The sequence below is a fragment of the Myotis brandtii genome, unplaced genomic scaffold, assembly GCF_000412655.1.
Source record: "Myotis brandtii unplaced genomic scaffold, ASM41265v1 scaffold931, whole genome shotgun sequence".
Taxonomy (NCBI): domain Eukaryota; kingdom Metazoa; phylum Chordata; class Mammalia; order Chiroptera; family Vespertilionidae; genus Myotis; species Myotis brandtii.
The window spans coordinates 2,367,466-2,391,030 of record NW_005371843.1 but is presented as its reverse complement, the minus strand read 5'-3'; the positions used below and the strand labels follow the sequence as shown (position 1 = coordinate 2,391,030).

At 41.3% G+C, this 23,565-nt stretch overlaps 1 protein-coding gene across 1 annotated transcript in view; it reads left to right on the top strand.

Annotated features, from left to right (window-relative positions):
• Positions 1–23,565, top strand: part of SNTB1 (syntrophin, beta 1 (dystrophin-associated protein A1, 59kDa, basic component 1)) — a gene marked incomplete at its 5' end in the record, with an annotated part of 197,402 nt that overhangs the window by 130,736 nt on the left and 43,101 nt on the right. Inside the window, one exon of the mRNA XM_014533034.1 lies at positions 5,571–5,778. Coding sequence (XP_014388520.1) covers positions 5,571–5,778 — 208 coding nt within the window. The remainder of the gene's footprint in view (positions 1–5,570; positions 5,779–23,565) is intronic.

Below are 23,565 nucleotides of genomic sequence, written 5' to 3'. Positions count from 1 at the left end.
CTGTATTTGAGATTTTTGCTTGGTAATGTGCTCAGATTATATATATATTTTTAAATCACTGCTTGACCTTGTCTAGGATCTTGAGTTGTCACTCAGTCACTCAGAGGTTCTGGGAACTTTGGTGCTACCAGGTACGAACTGTTACCTTTAGGTAGTAGAGCTCATTGGTGTTAAAAGGAAAAGTTTATACTCCTGTTCCTTCTTCCCCCCCTTTTTTTGGAGGGGGGGCAGGAAGATGTAGATTGCTGAATTCTTAATTTATTTCTTGCACAAATAATTGACATCTTTTTTGTGCCAGACCAGCCAACAGTTCTTAATTCACCATCATTTCTGGTGGTTTCATGCTGCTCCCATATGCTGTCAATGAGAGGTCCTTTCTCATCTCTCCTGTTGTCCCTGACCCCTAGCTTGAGTCCACAGTCCCTGAACCCTAGCTTGAGCCACAGTCTATCTCACTTTATAACTTGGAGCTGCAGCTAATCAGAAGGAATAGGCTTCTTCATCACCCAAATCTATAGGCACTTTAGAAGCTGCTGGTTACAGCCACAAACACTCACCCTCCCTTTACATTTGGAACAGACTCCTTCCAGAATATTACTTCATATTTCAAGATATGTCCCCAAATTCTTTGATTCCCTTTCATTCAAGAGGTGAAGCCTCACTCTCCTCCTCATGATGTGCATTTGACTTAGTGACTCCTAACAAAACGAATGAACCAGAAGTGATGGTATCTGACCTTGGAGACCAAGTCACAATAGGGACTGTAGTTCCTTCTTGCTCTCTGGGGAAAGAAACTATGCCATGCCATGAGGGCACTCACGCAGCCTCTGGAGAAGGCCAAGGGGCGAGGGGCTGAGGCCTCCTGCTAACAGCCATGTCTCTCCTCCTCATGATGTGCATTTGACTTAGTGACTCACTTCTAACAAAACGAATGAACCAGAAGTGATGGTATCTGACCTTGGAGACCAAGTCACAATAGGGACTGTAGTTCCTTCTTGCTCTCTGGGGAAAGAAACTATGCCATGCCATGAGGGCACTCACGCAGCCTCTGGAGAAGGCCAAGGGGCGAGGGGCTGAGGCCTCCTGCTAACAGCCATGTGAGTGCCCCACCTGGGGCATGGATCCTTGGCCTAGTCAAGGCTTCAGATGCCTGAGGCCCCTGTTGACATCCTGACTGCCAACTGACAGGAAGCCCTGGAGCCAGACCCACCCCACTCAGCCACGCTGAAGTTCATGATGCACAGACTATGAGATAACAAATGTTCGCAGTTTTAAGCCACTTAATTCTGGGGGAATTTGTTACTCAGCAATGCATTACTAATACACTCTCCAAGAACCTTCTGTTGTATTGCCCTTCTTGTCATAATCACCGTTAGGCATAGCATATATATATATATATATTTGAGAGGGAGAGAACATCAATTTGTTGATTTGTTGTTCCTCTCATTGATGCATTCATTTGGTTGATTCTCTTATGTGCCCTGACCAGGGATCAAACCTGCAACCTTGGTGTATCAGGACTAAGCTCTTACCAACTGAGCTACCTGGCCATAGCTAGGCATAGCTCTTTGGGGGTTTGAGCTTGGGCTTAGAGAGGCCTGCCATGATCCTTCATCCTTATAATTTGTGCAACATTTAAAGCATATACACAGGCCTCACCCTCTAGAAATCTTACTCAACAGATGGGGTCAAGCATCTGTATTTAATTAAATGATTTTTTTAAAAAATGATTCAAGGGTTTTGAAGAATGCTTTTGAGTAAGAACTTGTGCTTTTTTTCATTATAAAAAGCCACAGGCCTCTCTATTCTGTGTCCTCCATGTTCTTTGAGACTGAATGGGAGGAGGTTGCCTCACTTTTCAGTATAGCCACTTCAGACACTGGGAACCCAGCAAACAAACAAGCTCAGTGCTTTTCCTATGAACCCATGAGCAGCCTTCTCTAGCCTGAATTAAATGATTTTTTTAAAAAATGATTCAAGGGTTTTGAAGAATGCTTTTGAGTAAGAACTTGTGCTTTTTTCACTATAAAAAGCCACAGGCCTCTCTATTCTGTGCCCTCCATGTTCTTTGAGACTGAATGGGAGGAGGTCGCCTCACTTTTCAGTATAGCCACTTCAGACACTGGGAACCCAGCAAACAAACAAGCTCAGTGCTTTTCCTATGAACCCATGAGCAGCCTTCTCTAGCCTGAATTGCAGCAGATTTACCTGAAGGCTGATTGCGAGGCCTCACCCCTGGAATTCCTAATGCAGTGGGTCCAGCATGGAGACATTTCTAGTCAGTTCCCAGGTGATGCTGTTGCTTCCACGGATGGTCTATGACCACACTCAGAACCACCACTGAAAAGCACTGGGCCTGGTGTGTAAAATCTGCCTCAGAAATTGCCCAGATCCTCACTATACTGCAAGCCACAATAACAAATAAAGACAAACAAACAAAATCTCATTCATTTTGCCTGAGACAAAAGTAATCCACAGTGACAGAAATCCTAGTGGTGCTTATTTGGGGCCATAACAACTGGAAAGGGAATGTAAACGGACCTTCGGGGATGCTTGGAACATTCTAGTTCTTGATCTGAGTGGTGGTTCCACCAAGGTGTTCCCTTTGCAAAAATCCATTTGAGCTGTACACGATAATTTGGGCACTTGTCTATGTTATACTTAAAATCTTCCTTAAAATTAATAGTAATGATAAATGCTGTCGAAAACCTGGGCCTCCTCTTCACTTTACCTCTGTTTACAAGTTGGCTTTCCCCCAGGGGTACGCTGGCAACCCAACAAAGAAAATATTTTTTTTCTTTTTTGCTCACATCAGTTGTTTATGTATGTGTCTGTGGGTGATAGCTGGGGAGTGGCTGCTTCCCAAGCCATCTTTTTTTTTTTTAATTCCTCACCTGAGGACATGCCAAGAGAGAGGAAGGGAGCGAGAAGGGGAAGAGAGAGAGAGAGAAAAGGGGACAGAGAGAGAAACATTGATGTGAAAGAAACATCAATCAGTTGCGTTTCATGCGTGCTCCAACTGGGGCTCAAACCCGCAACCCAGATATGTGCCCTGACCAGGAATTGAACTGGCAACCCTTCAGTGCACAGTATGATGCTCAACCAACTGAGCCTCTCTGGCCAGGCCCAAGCTATCATTTCTTTACAAACAAATCTGGGTTTTCTAAAGAAAATATTGTAAAAGAAATATTTGCCTGTTTTAAATTTCTAGAACAATAGATATTGATGGAATAATTTGAAAAGCACGTTGAGCTCCCATTAATGCTTCTCGAGAATCCATTTGTGTTTGGCCATGCAACTTGACCAACAAGTAAGAACTTCCGGAGGGAAGGAAAACAGCCTAGATTAACAGCCCATTCCTTTGAAAAGTGCCTAAGAGGCATGGCCTTTTTTTCCTTTGGATGAGGACAAATGCCACCTAAAGAATCCCGTTTCATTACATCAAGCTTTTAGGGTCTCAATGAGGAGGCTTGTTTTGTAAATTTCTTACCAAGAAAACAAAAAAAGACTAATTATTGCTAAAACTCCCCCCAGAGACATTTCACTTTCTGCATCATTCCTTTCCTCCCCTTTAAGTTTATGAGTAAGACGGTCTACTCACTCTAAAAGGTTGGCTTCAAATGTAAACGAGTCCAGGTAACTTGGGACTTGTGATTTTCAGGTTATCTGCAGAATTGTTATTTTGGAGCTCAGGAGCTAAGTAGGACACGTTGGGACACGTTTGCTGGTACTGACTTCACAGCTGTGGAGGACAGTGGCAGCTCTCCTACTGGAGGTCCTCCAGTCTAAAGGAGACACTGTGACACTGTAGTTCATCCAGGAGCTTTTGAGCCTAACCAGTGTCACCAACTGTGTGGCCTTGGGTAAACAACTTCTTTCTCTCTCCCTCCAAATTTCAGTTTTTCCTTCTGTTAAATGGGAATAATAATGTCAGTCAGAAGGCTACTAGGAAAATTACATAAAATAATATAAAAATATTTAAACTTTGCCTGGCACATAATAAATACTCAATGAGCCTAATTATTAAGGGATGAAAGGAAATTAATAAATGGACCATTCCATTCAGTGTCAAATTTCCTAATCCCTGTATCTTTCTAATGCAAACATGAATGAATCAATGGTATTAAAAGACAGATATACATGGATGAATAAAATTTTTTTCTCTGCAAAAATTATCTAAAAATTATAGATGTGGAGAACACGTTCCTGGTTGTCAGGGGTTTGGGATGGTGGGAGTGAGGGGAATACTTGTCGCTGGAGGGAGAGCTTTGTGGTGATGAACTAGTCTTGTTCCTTGACCATGGTGGTGGTTACAAGAATCTGCACATCACAGAATACCATAGACCCATACACTTAGATTGCATCAGGTCAGTCTCCTGGCTCTGGTATCCTATATAATAAAAGGCAAATATGCAAATCAACCAAACGGCAGAACGACTGGTCGCTATGATGCGCACTGACCATCAGGGGGCAGATGCTCAATGCAGGAGCTGCCCCCTGGTGGTCAGTGTGCTCACACAGGGGTAGCGCCGCTCAGCCAGAAGCCCTGAGCTGGGCTCATTGCTGGCGAGTGCAGCGGTGGAGGTGGTGGGAGCCTCTCCTGCCTCTGTGGCAGTTGGACATCCCCCGAGGGCTCATGGACTGCGAGAGGGCACAGGCCGGGCTAAGGAACCCCCCAAGTGCACGAATTTCATGCACTGGGCCTCTAGTTGTATTATAAAATACAGGCATGTGACATAAAATATAACCATGATCTGAGAAACTGGGTGAAAGGGTATACCCAAACCTTTACACTATTTTTGCTACACCATGTTAATCTATAAGTACTTCAAAATAAACAATTACACACAAAAAGTACCTGAATAGAATTTCCTCCTTTTACCGCAATTACAGTATTCAGGTCTCTCACTCTGTATCTCATGTAAACCAGTTGGAGTTCTGGCTTAAGCTTTGGTGTTTGACTTTAAAGGTTAACATTCTCAGTGCATATATCTTCCCATTGTTATCCCTTTCCAGGCCATCTCGATCCTTCATTACACAGGATTTAGTGGTGGTTAAATGTGCCACAGGCAGGATTCTTAAAGAATACAAAGTTTAATCATCATTGATTCTAAAATATTCACAATTAACTCTGAGCAGTAGATTCAGTATGTGGCTAGATATTTCCATCTGTTTTCTGCCAGCAGCAGCAAGGATATGAGTATGTGATTAAAATACTCTGTGGGCTGAGAGGTAAGGCAAATTAATATCAGTTCATAGTTTAGAAGTCTTGAAATGAAACTACTAATCAGCCAATCAGCTCTATAAGAGGAAAACCAGACATCCTTAATTCAGGTGATGTGGTGGTTGGATGGCTAGTGCCTGCACTAATTAATGCCTGGGTCCTTACTAAATGTTTGTGGATGAATGAGTGAGTGAGTAAATGAATGATGGGACCATTATGATAAACCATGTGAAACTGATCAAGTCTAAAGGTAAGAGTAAAGAATTCATTAAACTTTGTGGCCCAGGATTGGAGGAAGCATGATCTGCCAGAAAACCTTCTAACCCTTCTCTCTTTGCTTCTCTAGGCAGCTTGAAATCCACTCTCCAGATGCTAAGCACACGGTGATCCTAAGGGGCAAGGACTCAGCCACTGCCCAGGCCTGGTTCAGTGCCATCCACTCCAACGTCAGTGACCTGCTGACCCGAGTGATTGCCGAGGTCAGAGAGCAACTGGGGAAAACAGGCATTGCTGGCAGCCGAGAGATCAGGCACCTTGGCTGGCTTGCAGAAAAGGTAAGGAAAATGCCGACAACTCCCCCTCCCCCGTCCCCCTCCCCCCAGCTTGCCCCATCATCATCATTTCCCCCAAGGCGTGCCCAGCACTTGTGGCAACCACTGAAATCAGTTCTCATTCCATAGGCTGATTATCTCAGTCACAGTCTGTTTAGATTTCATGTTGGTATACAACAGGTCTGCATTTGCATTTTACAGGGTCTGTGTCTTAATCAACTTTGATTTCCCACATATACTCCAGTAAATATGTGGTCAGCTGAATGGATGAATGAGTGAGCAAATGGAAGGATAGGTTGATTCTCACATCTACACATGAAGGGCAGGGAAAATAAACTCACAACAGAGCTGTTGCCTTGGGAGGTAAGGAAGTTGAAACTGTTGCTTAAAAGGGTTTGTGTGACTTTTGCTGAACCTGCTTATCAACAATGCAGATACATTTACAAATAATAGCAATAATAATATCACCCAGGTTGTCTTGAGCAGCGACTGCATGATGACTCTTTTCATATATTATCTTATATTTTATCTGTATTCTTAAGCCAGCAGACCCTGAAAGTCATCACTTATGAGCACCTCTTTTGTGGAAGGCATGGTGTTAGGCAGGAATGGTGGGTGTATAAACAAAGGCTTGGTCTCTGTTCTTAGGGAGTAGAGCAGCTGTGGGAAGGACCTGGGGCCATGTTAACGCTGTCACTCTGATTTCTTTTCCCAAGCTATGTGATATGTGGAAGATAGTAAAACTCACTTTGCGGTGATCTCCTGGGAGTTAGCCCTTCTGTTCATTTCAAAGCATTGAGCCTTTGCCATTGTCCCTATACCTGATTGCTGTCCCTTGAACTTGACCTTGAGTGCTCAGGAACACTGAGCTTTTGGGACAGCTTGACCTCCCAGTGACTCACATTCTAATAGGCGGTAAATGGGAATAATGATTGTCACAATAACAGCTTTCCTGCCAGGGAACCATGTCATCTGAGAAGCCCCAGTCAAATGGCACTTGAAAATAATACTTGAACACAAGTTCGGCTGTTTTCCACCATTGTTCTTTGTTTGTACCAGTTCATGCGTGGGGCTCAGCCACACAGTTCAACACTCAGTGAACTGTTTGGTTTGATATTGTCCCATCTCTCACAGATTTCAAAGGACTAAAGGGACAGTGCAGGTTGTAGGAGCTCTGAAATCATAAACAGAAACCACACATTTCTCCTTAGACTAGGGACAGTGCAGGTTGTAGGAGCTCTGAAATCATAAAAAACAGAAACCACACATTTCTCCTTAGACTATCTTCTAAGTAACTGAGGTGGTCTCAACTCTCAAAGATCTTTTTCTTTCATCTCTTTCAATGTAAAATACATTTAAAATCATTACCGTTTGGATAGTTGAAAATTGTATTGGGTCAATAGCCTCTCATGACTTTTAATGTCAAGGTTATTGAGGAAGACGACACTACCCATCTGGATGGTGTCATTTTAGAAGTCACAGTCTATAGCCCTCTCTACTTTGTACTCTCTCCAAATATGTGCGTTTTCATTAAAGAAGGCCTGTTAGGGATCTTTCATTGTCAAGTGACAGAAAGCTCAACTCAGCTTGAGCATTATACTTACAATGTCTACGGGGAAACGTCAGGCATGGTCGGATCCAGGGGTTCCGATAATGATAGGCTCTCCCCTCCATCTCTTTGCACCCTTTTCTACTTTGTTGGTTTATACTCAGGCCTGCCCTCTTCCTTGGCCTGACCGTTCCAGATTGTGTTTTTCCTCACAGTTGGCCATCGCAAGTAAATAGAGGCCTCTTTTCCCCCATAGTTCCAACAGAAGTTCTTATTATAAGCCTAATTGGACTGACTTAGATTGTATGATTAGCCCTGGGTTGGGGCTGAGATCAGCCTCATTCAAGCCTGTGTACTGAGCGATGAGGAGAGGCGATTCGCTCATGGAAAATGAGGCTGCTGTGCAAGGAATGAACTAAACCGATTCTGGGAAAGCAAAAGCAACAGACATTTCACTACAGAAGAAAAAGGCCAGGAGTTGATTGGAAAGAAAAATGTTCTACCTTGTTTCAGGTCTTGAGTCCTTGGAGATGTACCGTATGTTTCAGAATTCTGGCAGAAGTTAAATGACAAACTCAAAAGGGATGATTGGAAAAGACTTATTGCAGGAATAACTTATAAGGTGTGGCCAAGGTAAGGGGAACCAATAAGAGACGGAGAAGTACCCCAGAGATAACAATAGCAAGAGGTCACTACTACCCTTTACCCTGAAATGGCCAGGAAAAGGAGCAGTTACCTGAAACCAGCAAGAATTAAATAGCTGTAGAAAAGGATCACCCACTAAGAACTGTGGTCTTTGCGAGAGAAACAGCACCCTGGCAACCTCTGCCCGCTGATCTTTCACTGGTGTCTCCCACTGACTGAAGCTGACTGGAAGCCAGAGGCATGGGGGCCCCATTGATGTACTATAAAGGTCAGCTCAGAGGGCACAGAGCAGGGTGGGAAGGGGGAGAGCCTGGATTTGGGGGCCAAGGGTGGTTGTCCAGAACACACATTTTTCCTTAGACCACCTTCTAAGTAACTGAGGTGGTCTCAACTCTCAAAGATCTTTTTCTTTCATCTCTTTCAATGTAAAATACATTTAAAATCATTACTGTTTGGATAGTTGAAAATTGTGTTGGGTCAATATTAATGATATTGAAAATTTGTCCTTAGGTTCCATTTTCTCACTTATAAATGATCTGCTATTCCTTTTGCTCATCCCAAATTATCAGTAGAGACATTATTTGGCATTTCCAGGTGCAGTAATAAAGGTGCATAAAAAGCTCTTCCTGTTTTTAGAATATTTCTTTTCTTTTGATATCGTTTCAGTTAATCATTACTAGATGTTTCTTTAAATTGTATTATGCATTGTATCCATAAAAGAAATAATAACTTATCATAGACAGTTATCAGAAGCAAGACTATCTTTTATTGCCTTCACCTTCAAAACTTCTCAAACAGTTACCACAGATCAAGTCTGCGGGAACCAACTCAAACTAGAATTTTTTTCTGAATAAACATTTAATACTGAATCCTAGTGTGGAGACATATGAGTGTTTTTTAGCAAAATGTTGCAATGAATGGCAAACCCTCAATACTGTGACTTTCTTATATTATCACAAATATCAGCAAATTTGCTTGGTATTTAGAAAAAATATAAAGTATGATCCTATACTTCAGCTGCAGTTTACCGTAAGTTGATGTCCTTTGTCTTTTCCTATACTGTTAACCTTTGCTTTTATAACAGTAGCTATGGAACAAGATTTGTACATATTATATTTAATTTTGAGCTTTTAGAACTGGCATTTACATGAACTAAAATGATATGAAACAACAACTTCTATTGAAATCCTATTAAGTACAAATCCTAAAACCTTATCTATACTACACAGGGGGAAACTTTTTATTAGCATTATTCTTCTCTGTGAGATGGTCTGGGGACTGGAAGAATGGCTCCCGCAAAATGGCTAGTTCTTGAGTCAACAGAGAGAGTTCAGTGCACTCCAAGGGAGGACAAGGAGCAGGAGGGGGGGAAAAGTGAAAGTAATGGATTAATATAGCTCATAGGGAAGGCAGGCCATAGACTTGTCTAAAGGGAAGTGATGGTTCATTCAGGAGGAAGGTGACAAGCAAGTCTAGCATCTTAGATGACATCCACTTATGGAAGATTTTGAAAGCTGGACAGATGGTTTGATTTTGATTTGGTGGCCAGTAGGGAACCTACATATGCAAAAGCAGAGAGAAGGAAACTTAGGGGTGATTGCTATGGGTGGAGTGTTCGTGTCCCCCAAGACCCACATGTTGAAGTCCTAATCCTTAATGTGATGGTATTTAGAGGTGAGGTCTTTGGGAGGTAATTAGATTTAGATGAAGTCATAAGAGTAAAGTGCCCATAATGGGATTGGTGCCCTTATAGGGAATGAAGAGACCAGAGCGCTCTCTGTCCACCATATAAGGATACAACAAGAGGGTAGCTTTCTACAAACCAGGAAGGGAACCCTCACAAGGATCCATGTTAGACTTCAAGCCTCCAAAATTGTGAGAAATAAATTTTTGTTGTTTAAGCCACCCAGTCTATGTTAATCTGCTATTGCAACCTGAACTAAGGCAGTGACTTAACCCAACCTCTTCTCTCTAAAAAGAAGAAATCTGGGCCCAGAGGATGAAGGCACTTTATCTAAAGTTATACTCTAAATAAAAATACAGAAATAATTAGAGAGAGGGACCACGCTGTGATATCATTATTCCTTTTCTTTAACTCAAAAGAATTTCCTGGAGCTCATTCACTGCAATGTTTTATTCTTTCCTTGAACTCTAGTAGCTGTTCTCTGCACTCCCTACAGTATCAAGGTCAGTGTTGGGCTAGTTGCCTTTGAACTGGGGCCATATTCCTGTCTTTGACTTCCTGGTTCTGTCAACTACACACAGTGATGTGTCCTGTACTGCTTTCTCCTGTCACTGCCCTCACTATAGAAGGGCCAGGTGCCCAATATAAAGTCTTCCCCATTAACATCCCTGATCTGTAATCCCTACCCTGAATTATTAAATACAGCATGTCTCAAACACAGTTTTTATCATTGTCCTTAATTTAATCTTTTTACAGTTACCATTAAGTTGTTTAAACTGTCTGGGTACAGAAAAAAGAAAGATAAATGAAGCCCTGACTCTCTTGCTACCTAGAAAAATAATAAACAGGGACATGGCAGAATTGCTGGATTGGTTTGTGATTGGTTCATCAGGCATTGCCTTTGCTTAACCTTGTTATCTCAACTTGCAAACTATTTCTTGTCAGAGTAAAAGCACAACACCACAAAACAATAAAAACCAGTTGGAAGCTCTGAGATGCAAGTTCAGTTCTCAGCTTTCCTCATATCTACTTCAGATTCTTTCAAAGGAGAGCATTTATATCACTGTGCCTATGAGGATATTCTTGGAGGAAAGGAAGCTGGTAATTAGTATTTATGATGTGCCTGGTCTGTTTCAGGCCATGTGCTGTAATCATCTCTGACCTATGAGGTAAGCTTGGAGAAATCAAGTTACTTTGCTAACATCACTCCTCTAGCAAGTGGCTGAACTAGAGTTTGAGCCCTTCTTTCGAACTCCCAAGCCCAGAATGTTCCACTAAGGTGAGGAGCCCAGGGATTATGTGTCCCTATGAGTGAGGGGCCCCAGAATCCAGTGTTGGAACAGTATCATAGTTTCAGAGCTAAGAGACCTATCAGAAACACTCAAAATTCTTTATTTGCCTTTATGGAAATAAGGGGTGTGTTCACCAGTTGGGGCTGGTATAACACCGTAGACTGGATGGCTTGCACAGAAATGTATTTCTCCCAGGTCTGGGGGCTGGATATCAGATTGAGATGACAGGGTGGTGAGGTTCTGGTGGAAGCCCTCTTCCTGGTTCACAGAGAGCCTTCTTCTAGTGGTGTCCTCACATGGCAGAGAGAAAGGGCCAGCTCTCCTCTTCTTATAAGGACACTAATTCCATGGTGGGGGCTCTACCTTTATGGCCCAATTACCTCCCAAAGGTCCCACTTCCAAATACCATCACATTGGAGCTTCGACATATGAATTTTGGTGGGACACAAGCATTTAGTCTACAGCGGGCAGAATTTACACACCAGCACTGACAGTGTCTAAAAATCTTTTACTAAAATATTTACTCTTCTATCCACATCCATTTCAATCTTCAACTGCTCTCCTTCCTCCCGTGACACAAATCAAAGAGAAGAGGTCCTCTCCTCTGTTCTTCCGCCTATTATTGACTATGCCAATCAATTGAACCTCTGGCTAGATCCATCCCTCCATATCCCCCACAACAATCCTCCACATTTATTTTATATTGTGAAGCCCAAAGAACAGGTCCTACAAAGACTGAAATCATCTTCAATAACATAGGTTAGGGGAAGACTAGATAATAAACACACACATACACACACACACACACACCACATACACAGCTGGCCATATTTTGCATGTTTCCATGTTTTAATTAGATAACACCAGTCTCTTAACATGGTTCCGATTACATTTACCATGATATATTAACTGTGATTAAATTTCATAAAGTAAAAACTTTGCTGCAAGCCCGAGTCCACACCTCACTATGTAAACAGCAAATGTACATTCTGACCATTGGCCAGTCAGGTCACTTCTTTCAAAGCCTGTCTCTGGTTCGTCACTGTGTGTCTGTTAATCGATTTACAGACAGACAGCAAAGTGGGTGGTTGTATTTCCTTCTGTCTCCAATGGATTAATCTATATGGCATTGTACAAGAATGGATGATAGAGACGGGGAACTGTCCAAGAAAGATGAAATGTATCTGGAATTATAGAAGAGCTGACCATGGGAATGTAAACACTGATACTCTTCAAGAGCCTCCTAATATATAGCCTGCAGAACATGGTGAAGGGCAACTTCTAAACATAGATGAAGAGGGAAGGATGAAGATGCCCCCGAAGAAGTGATGCCCATGGAAAACGTCACATGAAAGGACCTCTTAGAGATATTTCACATCATTGAAAGTACAGAGTAGAAACTGTCGCTTGCTGATGCAAACTTAGAAAGAAGGATGACAACTTTCCCAGGCCTAGAAAAGATGCTCGCTCTGTAGCGTAAGTTATGAGGAGCAGGTGACCAGCACAGTTCAGACTATGCTTGAGAAGGTTTGGACAAGGAAATAAGGCAGTTTAATTCTCCACCTTTTTAATATTTTAAATTATAGATTATAGTACTAAATAAACATTAGTGTTATTCTTTCACTTTCCTATGCATTGATAACTGACAGTAAAACAATTTTAATGTTTTAATAAACATTTTCAAAAGCCACAGAACAATATTAATTTCTCCCACTGATTGTTAAGATGACATAGTATGGTTTCAGCTTGCACCATCATTTTTATTGTCTAGCACTACTGTGCAAAGGCAGGACTGCTACCTCCACCTCTCTCTTTATCTCCAGTCTATCTATTCACTCTCTCCCTCCATCTCCATCTCTCTCTCTCTCTCTCTCTCTCTCTCTCTTTCTCTCTCTCTCCCCTCATCATCTATGTATATATCTTTTCCTATATCTATCTATCCATTCATTTATCTTACCATCCATATCTATGTATCCATTCATCCATCTAGGCATATCTATATTTATTTATCTCTATTCACCCTTCTCTATTAACATATATATCTATCAACATATCTATTTATATCCATGTATCTATTTTCTGTATTCTCACATAATTCACTAGACTATCATTAATTTCAGACCCAGTAATAGCAATTTATTTATCCCAAAAGAATTCCAGCTAAATATAACCAACCCAGTAATTTCATACTCTGGCTACATTGCCCACCTGCAGCAGAAGAGTCCCAAGTATAAATGAAAAGTAGCCCTGGCCTGAGTAAAACAGGCTGCTGGTAATCAAGACCTTGGCAGTGTAATTAATGGAATGATATTTCTGGAGCCTCCAAATATATCAGCTCCACCATCTGCCTACAAATCACCCAAGTAGGAAATCCCCACCGCTTCTTCCAGGGAGAAAATAGTCTCTGAGCTGAGGGAACACCAACCTGATAAACGGAAATAGAACCACTGTCCAGGCTACCCTGAATTGCATCATCCCTAAATCAAGACTCTTTGCTCTGCTGGGAAACACAGGCTGTTAATGCAATTAAGTGCTAATAAGTCTGCTGTGTGGCTTTAAAAGGCAGTCATCAAGTTCCTGAGTGCGTCACCTCTGAGATGGGGCAAGACCCAGGAAAACCTGGCAGCAGTTTGCTTATCTTTCTGCTAAGTGTTTAAAGTAAATGCGCCAATGTGAATATAATTCAGACTCCCCCATCTTGCAGTCTCTCCAGTAAAAACTGGGATTTAACATTGGGATGGATGGGTGGGTAGTTGGCAGCAGCAGCCATAATGAAAACACGAAAATATGCCCATTTTTTTAACATGACTTCACAGTGCAATTTAGTTATGTGAGTCATTCTCACCAAGGTGGAAACGTCAGAGCTGCCCATGGAGGAGAGACAGGGACACGTACATTTTGTTTTTGTAAGCGGATTCCCATTTACAAATGGGCCTGATTTGGTTTCTTTGGAGAAGATCATAGGACCTTAGATAAAAAGTTCTCTGTGCCTGGTTGTATGGCTAGCAGACTTTGCTAAACTTTATCTTATTGGTCATTATAGATTGTCCTTCCTTTATGAGATAGATAATCCATTGATGAATGTATTTGAAGTCTTTAGAGGCCCAGTCTGAGATGGAGGGCTTCTCAGGGAGGACTCTGTTAACAGATAAACTGAGGTATATTGAAAATCTTGAGTTTGGGCAAAAATGGACTCCAATTGGGTAGCACTAAACAGGAAGTTAGCATGGACAGGAGCTCAAATAGAAAAAAATGCAGAAGCAAAGTTAGGAAAGTATTGATTGGCTATAGCTTAAAGCCTAATCAGCTGTTTATGGTGGGTTGTCCTTGGTTTTGTTTTGCAACCTTATCACATTTATGGGCTTAGAATTGTCAGCTGCCATGACATCAGACCCACCTCAGTCTAATGGCCTCTTGATTGAATTAATCCAGCAACTCTTAGGAGAAACCTGTAAGGAAGTGAGAGAAGCAGCATAGACAGGGAGGCCACTAGGCATAGAAGTGGTATCAGCTAAAATCTAGCCAATCCCACAAGGAGCTCAGCCTGTGGACGGCAGCACAGAGCTCTCCAACCTCAAGCCAAGACAGTCAGCATTTGGTGCCCCCGTAAGTCAGCCATTAGCTGTGGACCACTCCCATCAGCCAAAGGCAATTCTTTAGAGAAGGAGAAGGGTTAACCTGTGATCAGTCAATATCCACATGAGGTGAGGGTTGGATGCACCCACCTAGTACAGGGAATTTTGGCAGAGGACCAACAATATCTACTGAAATCACTGGTGTGTTTACATCAGGGGAGGATAATTCCAGCAGATATCATGGGACTTTAAGTGGCAGAAGGACAAAGATATCTCTGTGATGTGCACATGGTTACAACCACTACCTACAAGTTTACTTTTAGTGACAACTGTATTCAAATTTTAGTACCTCACCCTGGTACTTACTCACTCCGTCCTCCCTCACACCATGGACTAATTATTTTTTAAGGCTTTGAAATTCTCTTTGCATTGTTACAATTTTGGCTTGGACCTTCTATTCTAACAGGACTAGGTTGTCATATTACAAATGCCATGCAAAGTAACACATTTCATTTTTCCATCTTGAAACTCCTTCAAGTTGGTATTTTCAGGTCCTATAAGCTGAATCAATTCCCTGGTTTATCAAGTGAGTAAATTTGAAATTCTTTATATTGATTTGATTGAGAATTAGGGAAAGAAATATAGGTGTATCTAGAGTTCTAGAATCTGAGTTAAGAACATCCATATTTATATATGGTCTGTGTTGAGATAGAAGTGGGGGTCTTCATGGAGCCATAGAGGTCAAGCAGAACTCTCAGAATTAATCCTACTCACATGCCTTTCTAATGAGTTGGGAGAGGCCCCGGAATATTCCTTGATCCGTTTTAACATGCATGTTGTAACCTTCCAGAGAAAAGAGATGATTTAGGTCTATAGCTCCAGTGCCTAGGCAGTGTCTGGGAAATAGTAGGTGGGCAGTCTAAGTTTGTCTAATGAATGACTCAGTGGTGTCAACCAGAACTTGTAGACACTGCAACACATTTTCTGAGAATAGATTACAGTTTTACATTATGTGTTCAGAGTGGTCAGGTCCAGGCACCTGACCTTCATTTCTTTGTTCTAAGCAATCATCCTTTCACATAAGAACTCTCAGACCATGAACTTGGTGCAGCTCAGGGATCCTTACTTGAAAATGTCAAGTGTCTCAATTTGAGTCAGATGCAGGGCAGGTGCGATGGACTTTGAGTGGCTGTTCTTTATTTTCAATCAAGTTATTCTTTTTAATGAAAAGAACACTAGATTAGAAATCAGAAAATGTGGCTTCTAAGCCCAGTTGCTCTGTTGCTAGTTGCTTTGTTGCCCCAGTAACACAGCTCAGATACATGTCTCACTTATTCCATGAGCATTAAGTACCATAGATTGCTATAAGAGTTTTAAGCTAGAATATACAGAAAAAAACAATAAAATATGAATTGGCAACTTTATGTCACTTGACCATAGTCATGCACTTAGTTACATTAGGTATGAGATAAAACTCAGGTGCACCTGACTATGCTTATCTATACTAATAATAGATAAATATGTAAATTTACCATCCCACTGCAACGCCCACAGCAAATCAGGAGTGAGTATGCAAATTAACCGGACAAAGATGGCAGGCCTATGGGAAGCACGCATGCGCACAGGCGCTGAACGGCTGGAGGCAGGACACCCACCTGCCCACTGCGTAGCCGGGGCGACGCGGCAGGCATCCCTGGGACCCTGCCCACTCTGAGCCTGTGGCCAGCGCGTGCCGGCGCCAAGCGTCTGGGGTCCCGGGGACACCACTGGAGTGTCTGGTACTGTCAGCCTGGCCTGGGGGCGGCTGGAATCCCCAGTTCTTTTGGTTTCTGCAGGCCCTGGACTGGAAGTGGAAACCAAGAGCGCGGGGAGAACGAGGAATTCTGGGAATCATAGTTCTGGTGGCATCCCCTGGACCAGAAGCAGAAGCCCAGAGCGTGGGGAGCACCAGGAATGCTGGGAATCGTAGTTCTGGTGGCAGACGTGTTGCAGGATCTCCTGGACACTAGAGCAAAGTGAGCCTGGAGCAAGTTACTGTTGTGGGTGAGAGATGGAGGGAAAGCAAAGGTGAGAGACATAAATAAAGTCAGAGTGTCGAGGAAAAATTAAAAGGAAGATATCCTGCAACTTCTAGGAAATCTCCACCAATGAAGCAAAGGAGAGAAAAAAAAGACCTCTACTATTCTGTGAGCAACAAACCAAAGTGGGTTGGGGTCTCAGACAATTCACTCATATGATTGCAAAGACAGACAGAAACTCCTGGATTGGAGAGGGCTCCCCTGAGGGCTCCCAGATTGGAGAGGGTGCAGGTTGGGCTGAGGGACCCACCCCCTATGCACGAATTTCGTGCACTGGGCCCCTAGTAAAGCATTATAAGAACTATTCAGAATTATGCAAATATATGATCCTTTCATTGCTGTTGTACCACTGGGAAACTGGTGGACTACTGGCCTAGAACTCTGCTGAGAACAAAGTTAGGGATAGGTATTGGGAGTACCGTGTAGAGAGGGAGAGTCAAAGAGTGGAAGAGATCTCTAGGAAAGTAAGAAGAGAGAATTAGTAAAGAGTGAATCCTTGGGAGCATTAGTAGGAGGGAAAAGTTGGGATTGGAGTTGGTTCCTGGTTATAATTACCCATTGGCTAAGGCCCCTGTTGCCCTAAGTAAAACTGACATTTTCCTCCTTTCCTGAAAGACTTCTAAAATAGCACTGGCAATACTTATCATTGCACTTATTTGCCAAACAACCTAATTATGGTTCCAAAACATGTGGCTGTATAGTTCACTTACCTCTCTCCTACCTTTCTCACCTCTCTACCTCCCCACTCCTCGCTGTTTGTTCTCTCAGTCTCTGCTCTTCATACAGACAGACTAAATCTTGTATAAATTATGGCTTGTCTGATTTTTCTTAGTTGGGTTTCCTAGACTCTTTGCTATAACTCCTTTTCCCTAGTTTGTTGTCTACTGGCAGGGCTTCTCTTTGCTCAATTGCACCTCCACTAATGGGAATGAAAAAAGGAGAAATCTAAATCACCCAAATTGGATTCTTGTCAGAGGCATTGGGAAAAAGTGTGTCGGGGGACTCCATCGGTGATGATGGAGCAGGAAGGCATGCCTGTGCTTCCCAAGAACTTCAGATGAGCATTAACTTCTGTATACCCAGATCTCCCGACACAGACACACAACACACACCAAGATGCTCTGCTGTCAATAGCAGTCAGTCAGCGATTTTCAACCGATATGCCGCAAGAGTTTTAAAACATGCAATACATGAGTGTTTAGGTAGGGGCACTGACCTCTTTTCCCTTAGATTGTCAAATAAAAAAAGAACAACAGCCAACACAACAAAAGCCGTCCAGTGTGAATACCCTATCTTGAACCGTAAATACATAGGTCATATACTAGAGTTGCAACTTATTGGTCACACCACATAATAAGGTAGCATCTGATTAATTCTTGGTACCAGAAATCCTTATATACAAGTATAAGCACCTGATTTTGTTTTAAAGTCACTTCGGACCAAAAAGGAATAGGTAATAATAATTATTATTATTATTTTGTAAATCAGTCAAATCTGCACAAAATATAATATATTTTTGGAGTGCTGCAGAATTTTAATAATTAACTTATGTGTGCCATGAGATGGAACAGTTTGAAAATCACTGGTCTAGGGGTAAATATCCAAAATATATAAAGCACTATTACAACTCAATATCAAAAAATAAATAATTTGATTTAAAAAATGGGCAGAGGACCTGAAGAGGCAGTTTTCCAAAGAAGACATACAGATGGCCAACAACAGACACACGAAAAGATGCTCAATGTCACTAATCATGAAAATCAAAACCACAATGAGATATCTCCTCACACCTGTCAGAAAGGTTATTATTTAAAAATGAGTGAACAGCAAGTGTTGGCAAGGATGTGGAAAAAGGGTACTTTTGTACACTGTTGGTGGGAGTGTAAATTGATGCAACATTATGGGAAATGGTAGGTTTGAGGAGGTTCTTCAAAAAATTAAAATGAACTACCATACAATTTAGCAATTCCATTTCTCAGTATGTATCTTAAGAAATATAGAACATATACAGCCCTATGTTTATTGCAGCATTATTTACAATAGCTAAGATATGGAAGCATTCTAAATGTCCATCGATACATGAATGGATAAAGAAACGGTACATATAAACAGAATATTATTAAGCCATAAAAAAGAATGAAATATTGCCATTGTGACAACATGGATGGACCTAGAGAGTATTATACTAAGAGAAATAAGACAGAGAAAGACAAATACTTATGCATGGAATCTAAAAAATAATAAGAAAATATTTGTGACAACATGGATGGACCTAGAGAGTATTATACTAAGAGAAATAAGACAGAGAAAGACAAATACTTACACATGAAATCTAAAAAATAAGAAGAAGATAAATGAACAAACAAAACAGAAACTGACTCATTAACACAGAGAATAAACTAATGATTGCCAGAGGGCAAGGGGTGGGGGACTCTCAAAATAGGTGAAGGGGATTAAGAAGTACAAACTGCCACTTATAAAAACAGTCATGGTATATAAAGTATAGCATAGAGAATTCAGTCAAAAATATTTTAATAACTCTGTATGGTGACTAGACTTACCATGATGATCATTTCATAAGGTATGTAAATGTTGAATCACTGTTTTATATCTGAAACTAATATAATATTGTATGACAACTATACAGTAACTTTTTTTAAAAAGTGGAAAGATTTAAGTAGATCATATGTTATCCATTGCTTAATTTCACAGCAAAAGTCCTTATATAAAGTAGCATATTACATGATGCCTGGAAAGATGTTGTAAGTCGAAGTTATGTAAATAAGATCTCATTATAAACAGTACATACATGTACAATTCATATAGATTTATATCTGAAACTAATATAATGTTGTATGACAACTATACAGTAACTTTTTTTAAAAAGTGGAAAAATTTAACTAGATTATATGTTATCCATTGCTTAATTTCACAGCAAAAGTCCTTAAATAAAGTAGCATATTACGTGATGCCTGGAAAGATGTTGTAGGTCGAAATTATGTAAATAAAATCTCATTATAAACAGTACATATCTGTACAATTCACATGGATGTATAATTTTAACTAAAACCTTATTAAACTTGTAGAAGTAATCCCATATTTAATCAACTATAACTTATTAAAAACATCTCTTTAAAGTTTATATAAACTTGATTAAGTAAAGTAATTGTAACTAAACGTATAAACATGAATTTTAAGCAAAGGCATAAAATAATATACTCATGATTCTTATTTTCCATTTCACTGAGATTAGAAGTTGAAGGAATAAGTAGGAATTTAGGATTCATGATAATTTTGTAGAAACCAACCCATAGACTTGTATTTTGTTGTTTTCTCCATTTTATGTTTAAACTTTTCTTGTAACAAACAAGGACCTTAATAATAGCTGGGAGGCATTCAAGTTTCTGGAAGCTTCACCCTAGACCCTGATATTATTCTGAGAAAGTGGACCTTAAAGTGTAGGAGTCAACTTCACCTGGTATGAGTTACTTCATCATTTGATCCATTCCCACATTGTTTTTCCTCCGTTTCAAGCTTCAAGGTTTTAGATTGAATAAAACTAGGTTGAAAGGTGGTTTTATCCAGAACTCAATAGCCATAAGTTCAGAATAGAACTGTCACAGGAAATTTGTTTTTTACTTTTCCATCATCTTTTAGGGGTTGCATGTCTTTTTTATTATAAATAATCAAGTGATTTTTAAACAACAAATGTATGATTGGTTATTGGCTTGTTCATTTGAGAAACTTTATTGAGCACCTACAATTCCCTCACTCAGTCAGTGAAGGACTGCTGAGTACATACAACATGCCAGGCAGGTTTAAGTACTGGGGATATGACAGTGAGCAGCCAGACAGGTTCCTTGCTGCATTGGAGCTGACATTTTAGCAGGGGAGATGGATAATATAAAGAGAAACACAAAATTCAGATAGTGAGAAGTGTTAGAAAGGGAATGAGAGATGTTGATGTAAGGGACTGACTAGGGAAGTGATTTTAGATTAATTATTTATAATGGGCAAGGGAGTGGACCAGAAATACCAAGATATTCTCAAGGAATTCACTAACACACGGAGAAGACAGACACGGAAACTAAGAATTTCAAATATAGATCCACCCCTGCTATAATTTCTCTATTAAATCCTATAAAGGCTCATAGGAAGGAATCAGCTAACTTGGCCTACGAGGATAAGAAAGGTATTAAGCTGAATCTTAAACATCAGGTAGAAAAAGATCAGGTATCAGGAATACCATGTGCAAAGGTTTAGGCGCCAAATGCATGACCTCATTTAAGACCAGCCATTCATCTTGGGTGGCTAGAACACACAATATATCTATTTTCGGGTGATACTGCCTTTCTTAGCAACCCCCTTAGGCAATTGTACCTTCACTCAGATGCTGCTGTATTGCATTTTTAGAATTGCCTTCCAAGACAATTTCTAAGCAATGTATGAAAATCAACTTTAGAGTCACATGGGCATCCCCCTTGGTCCAACTGCATTCTATTTTTCACTTTCACCCTGATTGGCTCAGCTCAGCATCCTCACCCCCTGTAGACAATAACTCCAGCCTCTCAGAGCTAGGTACCTGGAGGTGAGTTTTGAGCCTCGGAGTATTTGGGCATGCTGTTGTGCCAACTAAGGCTGACCACTAGGGGCGCCACATCCAAACTGCGGGAGGAAGGTGAATGCCTTAAAAAAAAATTTTAATGCCATAATTTCTTGATGGAAAACAATTCAACATTTTTTTTTGAGTGCTTCCCACTGGGCAAGGTGCTCTATTCTACTTTACTATTAGTTCTAGTGAGTTTTACATATTCAGTCTATCTTCGCCCAGTATATATCAGTCTGTGAGCTCAGGATTATTTTAGAGACCTGAAGCATATTGCTTCTTATGAACTATAGTCTAGAACTTTATGTATTGTACCAAAGTCATTTATAAGTGAACAGTCTAATCTCTCTTCCACAAAAATGTTCTTCTTTGATATCCCAACTCAAAGAACTACACAAGTTATAATAAACAATTGTCTTGATCAGTGTGGGCTGCTCTAAGAAAATACCAAAGAAATGTATTAATGACAGAAATGGTTTTCTCACAGTTCTGGAGGCTGGAAGTCCAAGGTCAGGGTGCCAGCATGCTCGGGTGAGGGCTGTCTTCAGGACTGTGGACTTCTCGCTGTGTCCTCACTCGGGGGAAAGGGCGTGAGAGCTTTATAGGATCTCCTTTATAAGATCACTGATTACCTTCATGTGGGTTCTGCCCTCACATTCTAATCACTTCCCTAAGGCCCCGCCTCCTAATACCACCCCTTTGGGCATTCAATTTTCAACATATGAATTGGGGGGTAACAACCATTCAGACCATAGCAACAATGAAATATTTGCTTAGTGCTTAATAGAGTGGTTTCATATGCATTATGTCCTTTAACACTCCTGAGAACACACTGATTCTGCACCGTTGAACTCCCAGAGCCCAGCTGAGTCCTGTTCTATTGATGAGTGAGCACGTGCCTGGGCACAGGTTGTGTGCCCAGTTGAAAGGGGTGGGCCACCTGTTCTGCAAGAGCCACATTCCACTTCAGGAAGAACACAGGCACCAGCAGAGGTGTCCTGCATGCCTCATGGTTGTCACGGTGCAAAGTGCTTACTGGTATTTTGCCAAAAAAAAAAAAAAAAAAAAAAGGTGCGATCATTGAGAATAAAAACTACTATTTGAATTGTGCTGACAAGACAGCTGATCCTCAGTGTGGGTATGATTAGTTTGACCTTTTGTTTTTAAGTAGTTTTATGAAAATGTGAGCACTGCATGCTCTGTCATTTTAAATACGGTGGTATTTTTTTTTTCCTATTCAAACCAGTCCCATAAAAAGCAAGCAAATTTTAAGTACCCATGATCGGTCGGGTCATCATCTCTAAAATCACTAACAGCTGGTAGTCTCTGACCTCATTGTTTTACCCATAAATAAAAGAGAAACTGTTAGTAATAGCATGGCAGTCCTACCCATATGGCCTATTAAATAATTACCTTGAACTATGACAGACCTGGAAGTCTGAGGAAGCCTTTCTTTCCTAATACACTTTTCCCCGGGGTTGTTGTCCTCCAAGAAAAGGAGATGGGAGGTATGTGAGCAGCCTTTGTGAGCCAAAGAAGGCATTCCCGGGGAGGATTTGAGATGCTCTGCTCTGGGATGAACAGTTAGTTTTTCAAGGGCTATTTATTATTACATTCAGTTACGAAAGAAATTGGTGGGAAGGAAAGAAGAAAACAGGAAGGAGGAAGGGAGAAGGAAGGAAGGAAGGAAGGGAGGAAGGGAGGAAGGAAGGAAGGGAGGGAGGAGAAATACGTGCTATAATCCTTTTACCTTCATTAGATTTAAACCAGCTTGTGTTATTTAGGGGCTAAAAGAGAACATTTGAATTTAACAATACATGCTTAAACTTCTGCTCAGATCCCTGGAAATATGATAATGCCACTTGGATGTTCCACTTTCTCTTATTTTGGTGATAAACCCAATACATTCTTCATGTGAGTGAAAGGTATGAAGCCCACGGGGTCCTGCCAAGGGATTTTGCCCCCCTCAGTTTTTATTGAGGCCCCGTACTTGTCATCTTCCCAGTGGCCACTGTGAGTGCAAGGGGCTCCACGTGTGCTGTGGGGCTGACGCCAGGCTGCTGACCTCTGCATAGGATGGGATTCCGCTGAGGCTCTGCCTCAAGCCCCAGCATATTGTTGCATCCCTCATGCTGGCTCTTGGCTCTCATGCTAATGTGCAGCTAATGAGTTGCAGGGTGTACATATTAACCCGGGCACTGGCACGGCTAATGCCAGACACACAATGAGATGGTCCGGGGAGCAGGGCAGGAAGACCCCCAGGGCACTGGCATCTTCACAGAACTGAGCGATTAGGAAAGCTGTGTTGCAGAATCACCGAGCCATCTCTTGGGGGTGGGGGGTGTTGGGCCGGGGGGGGGG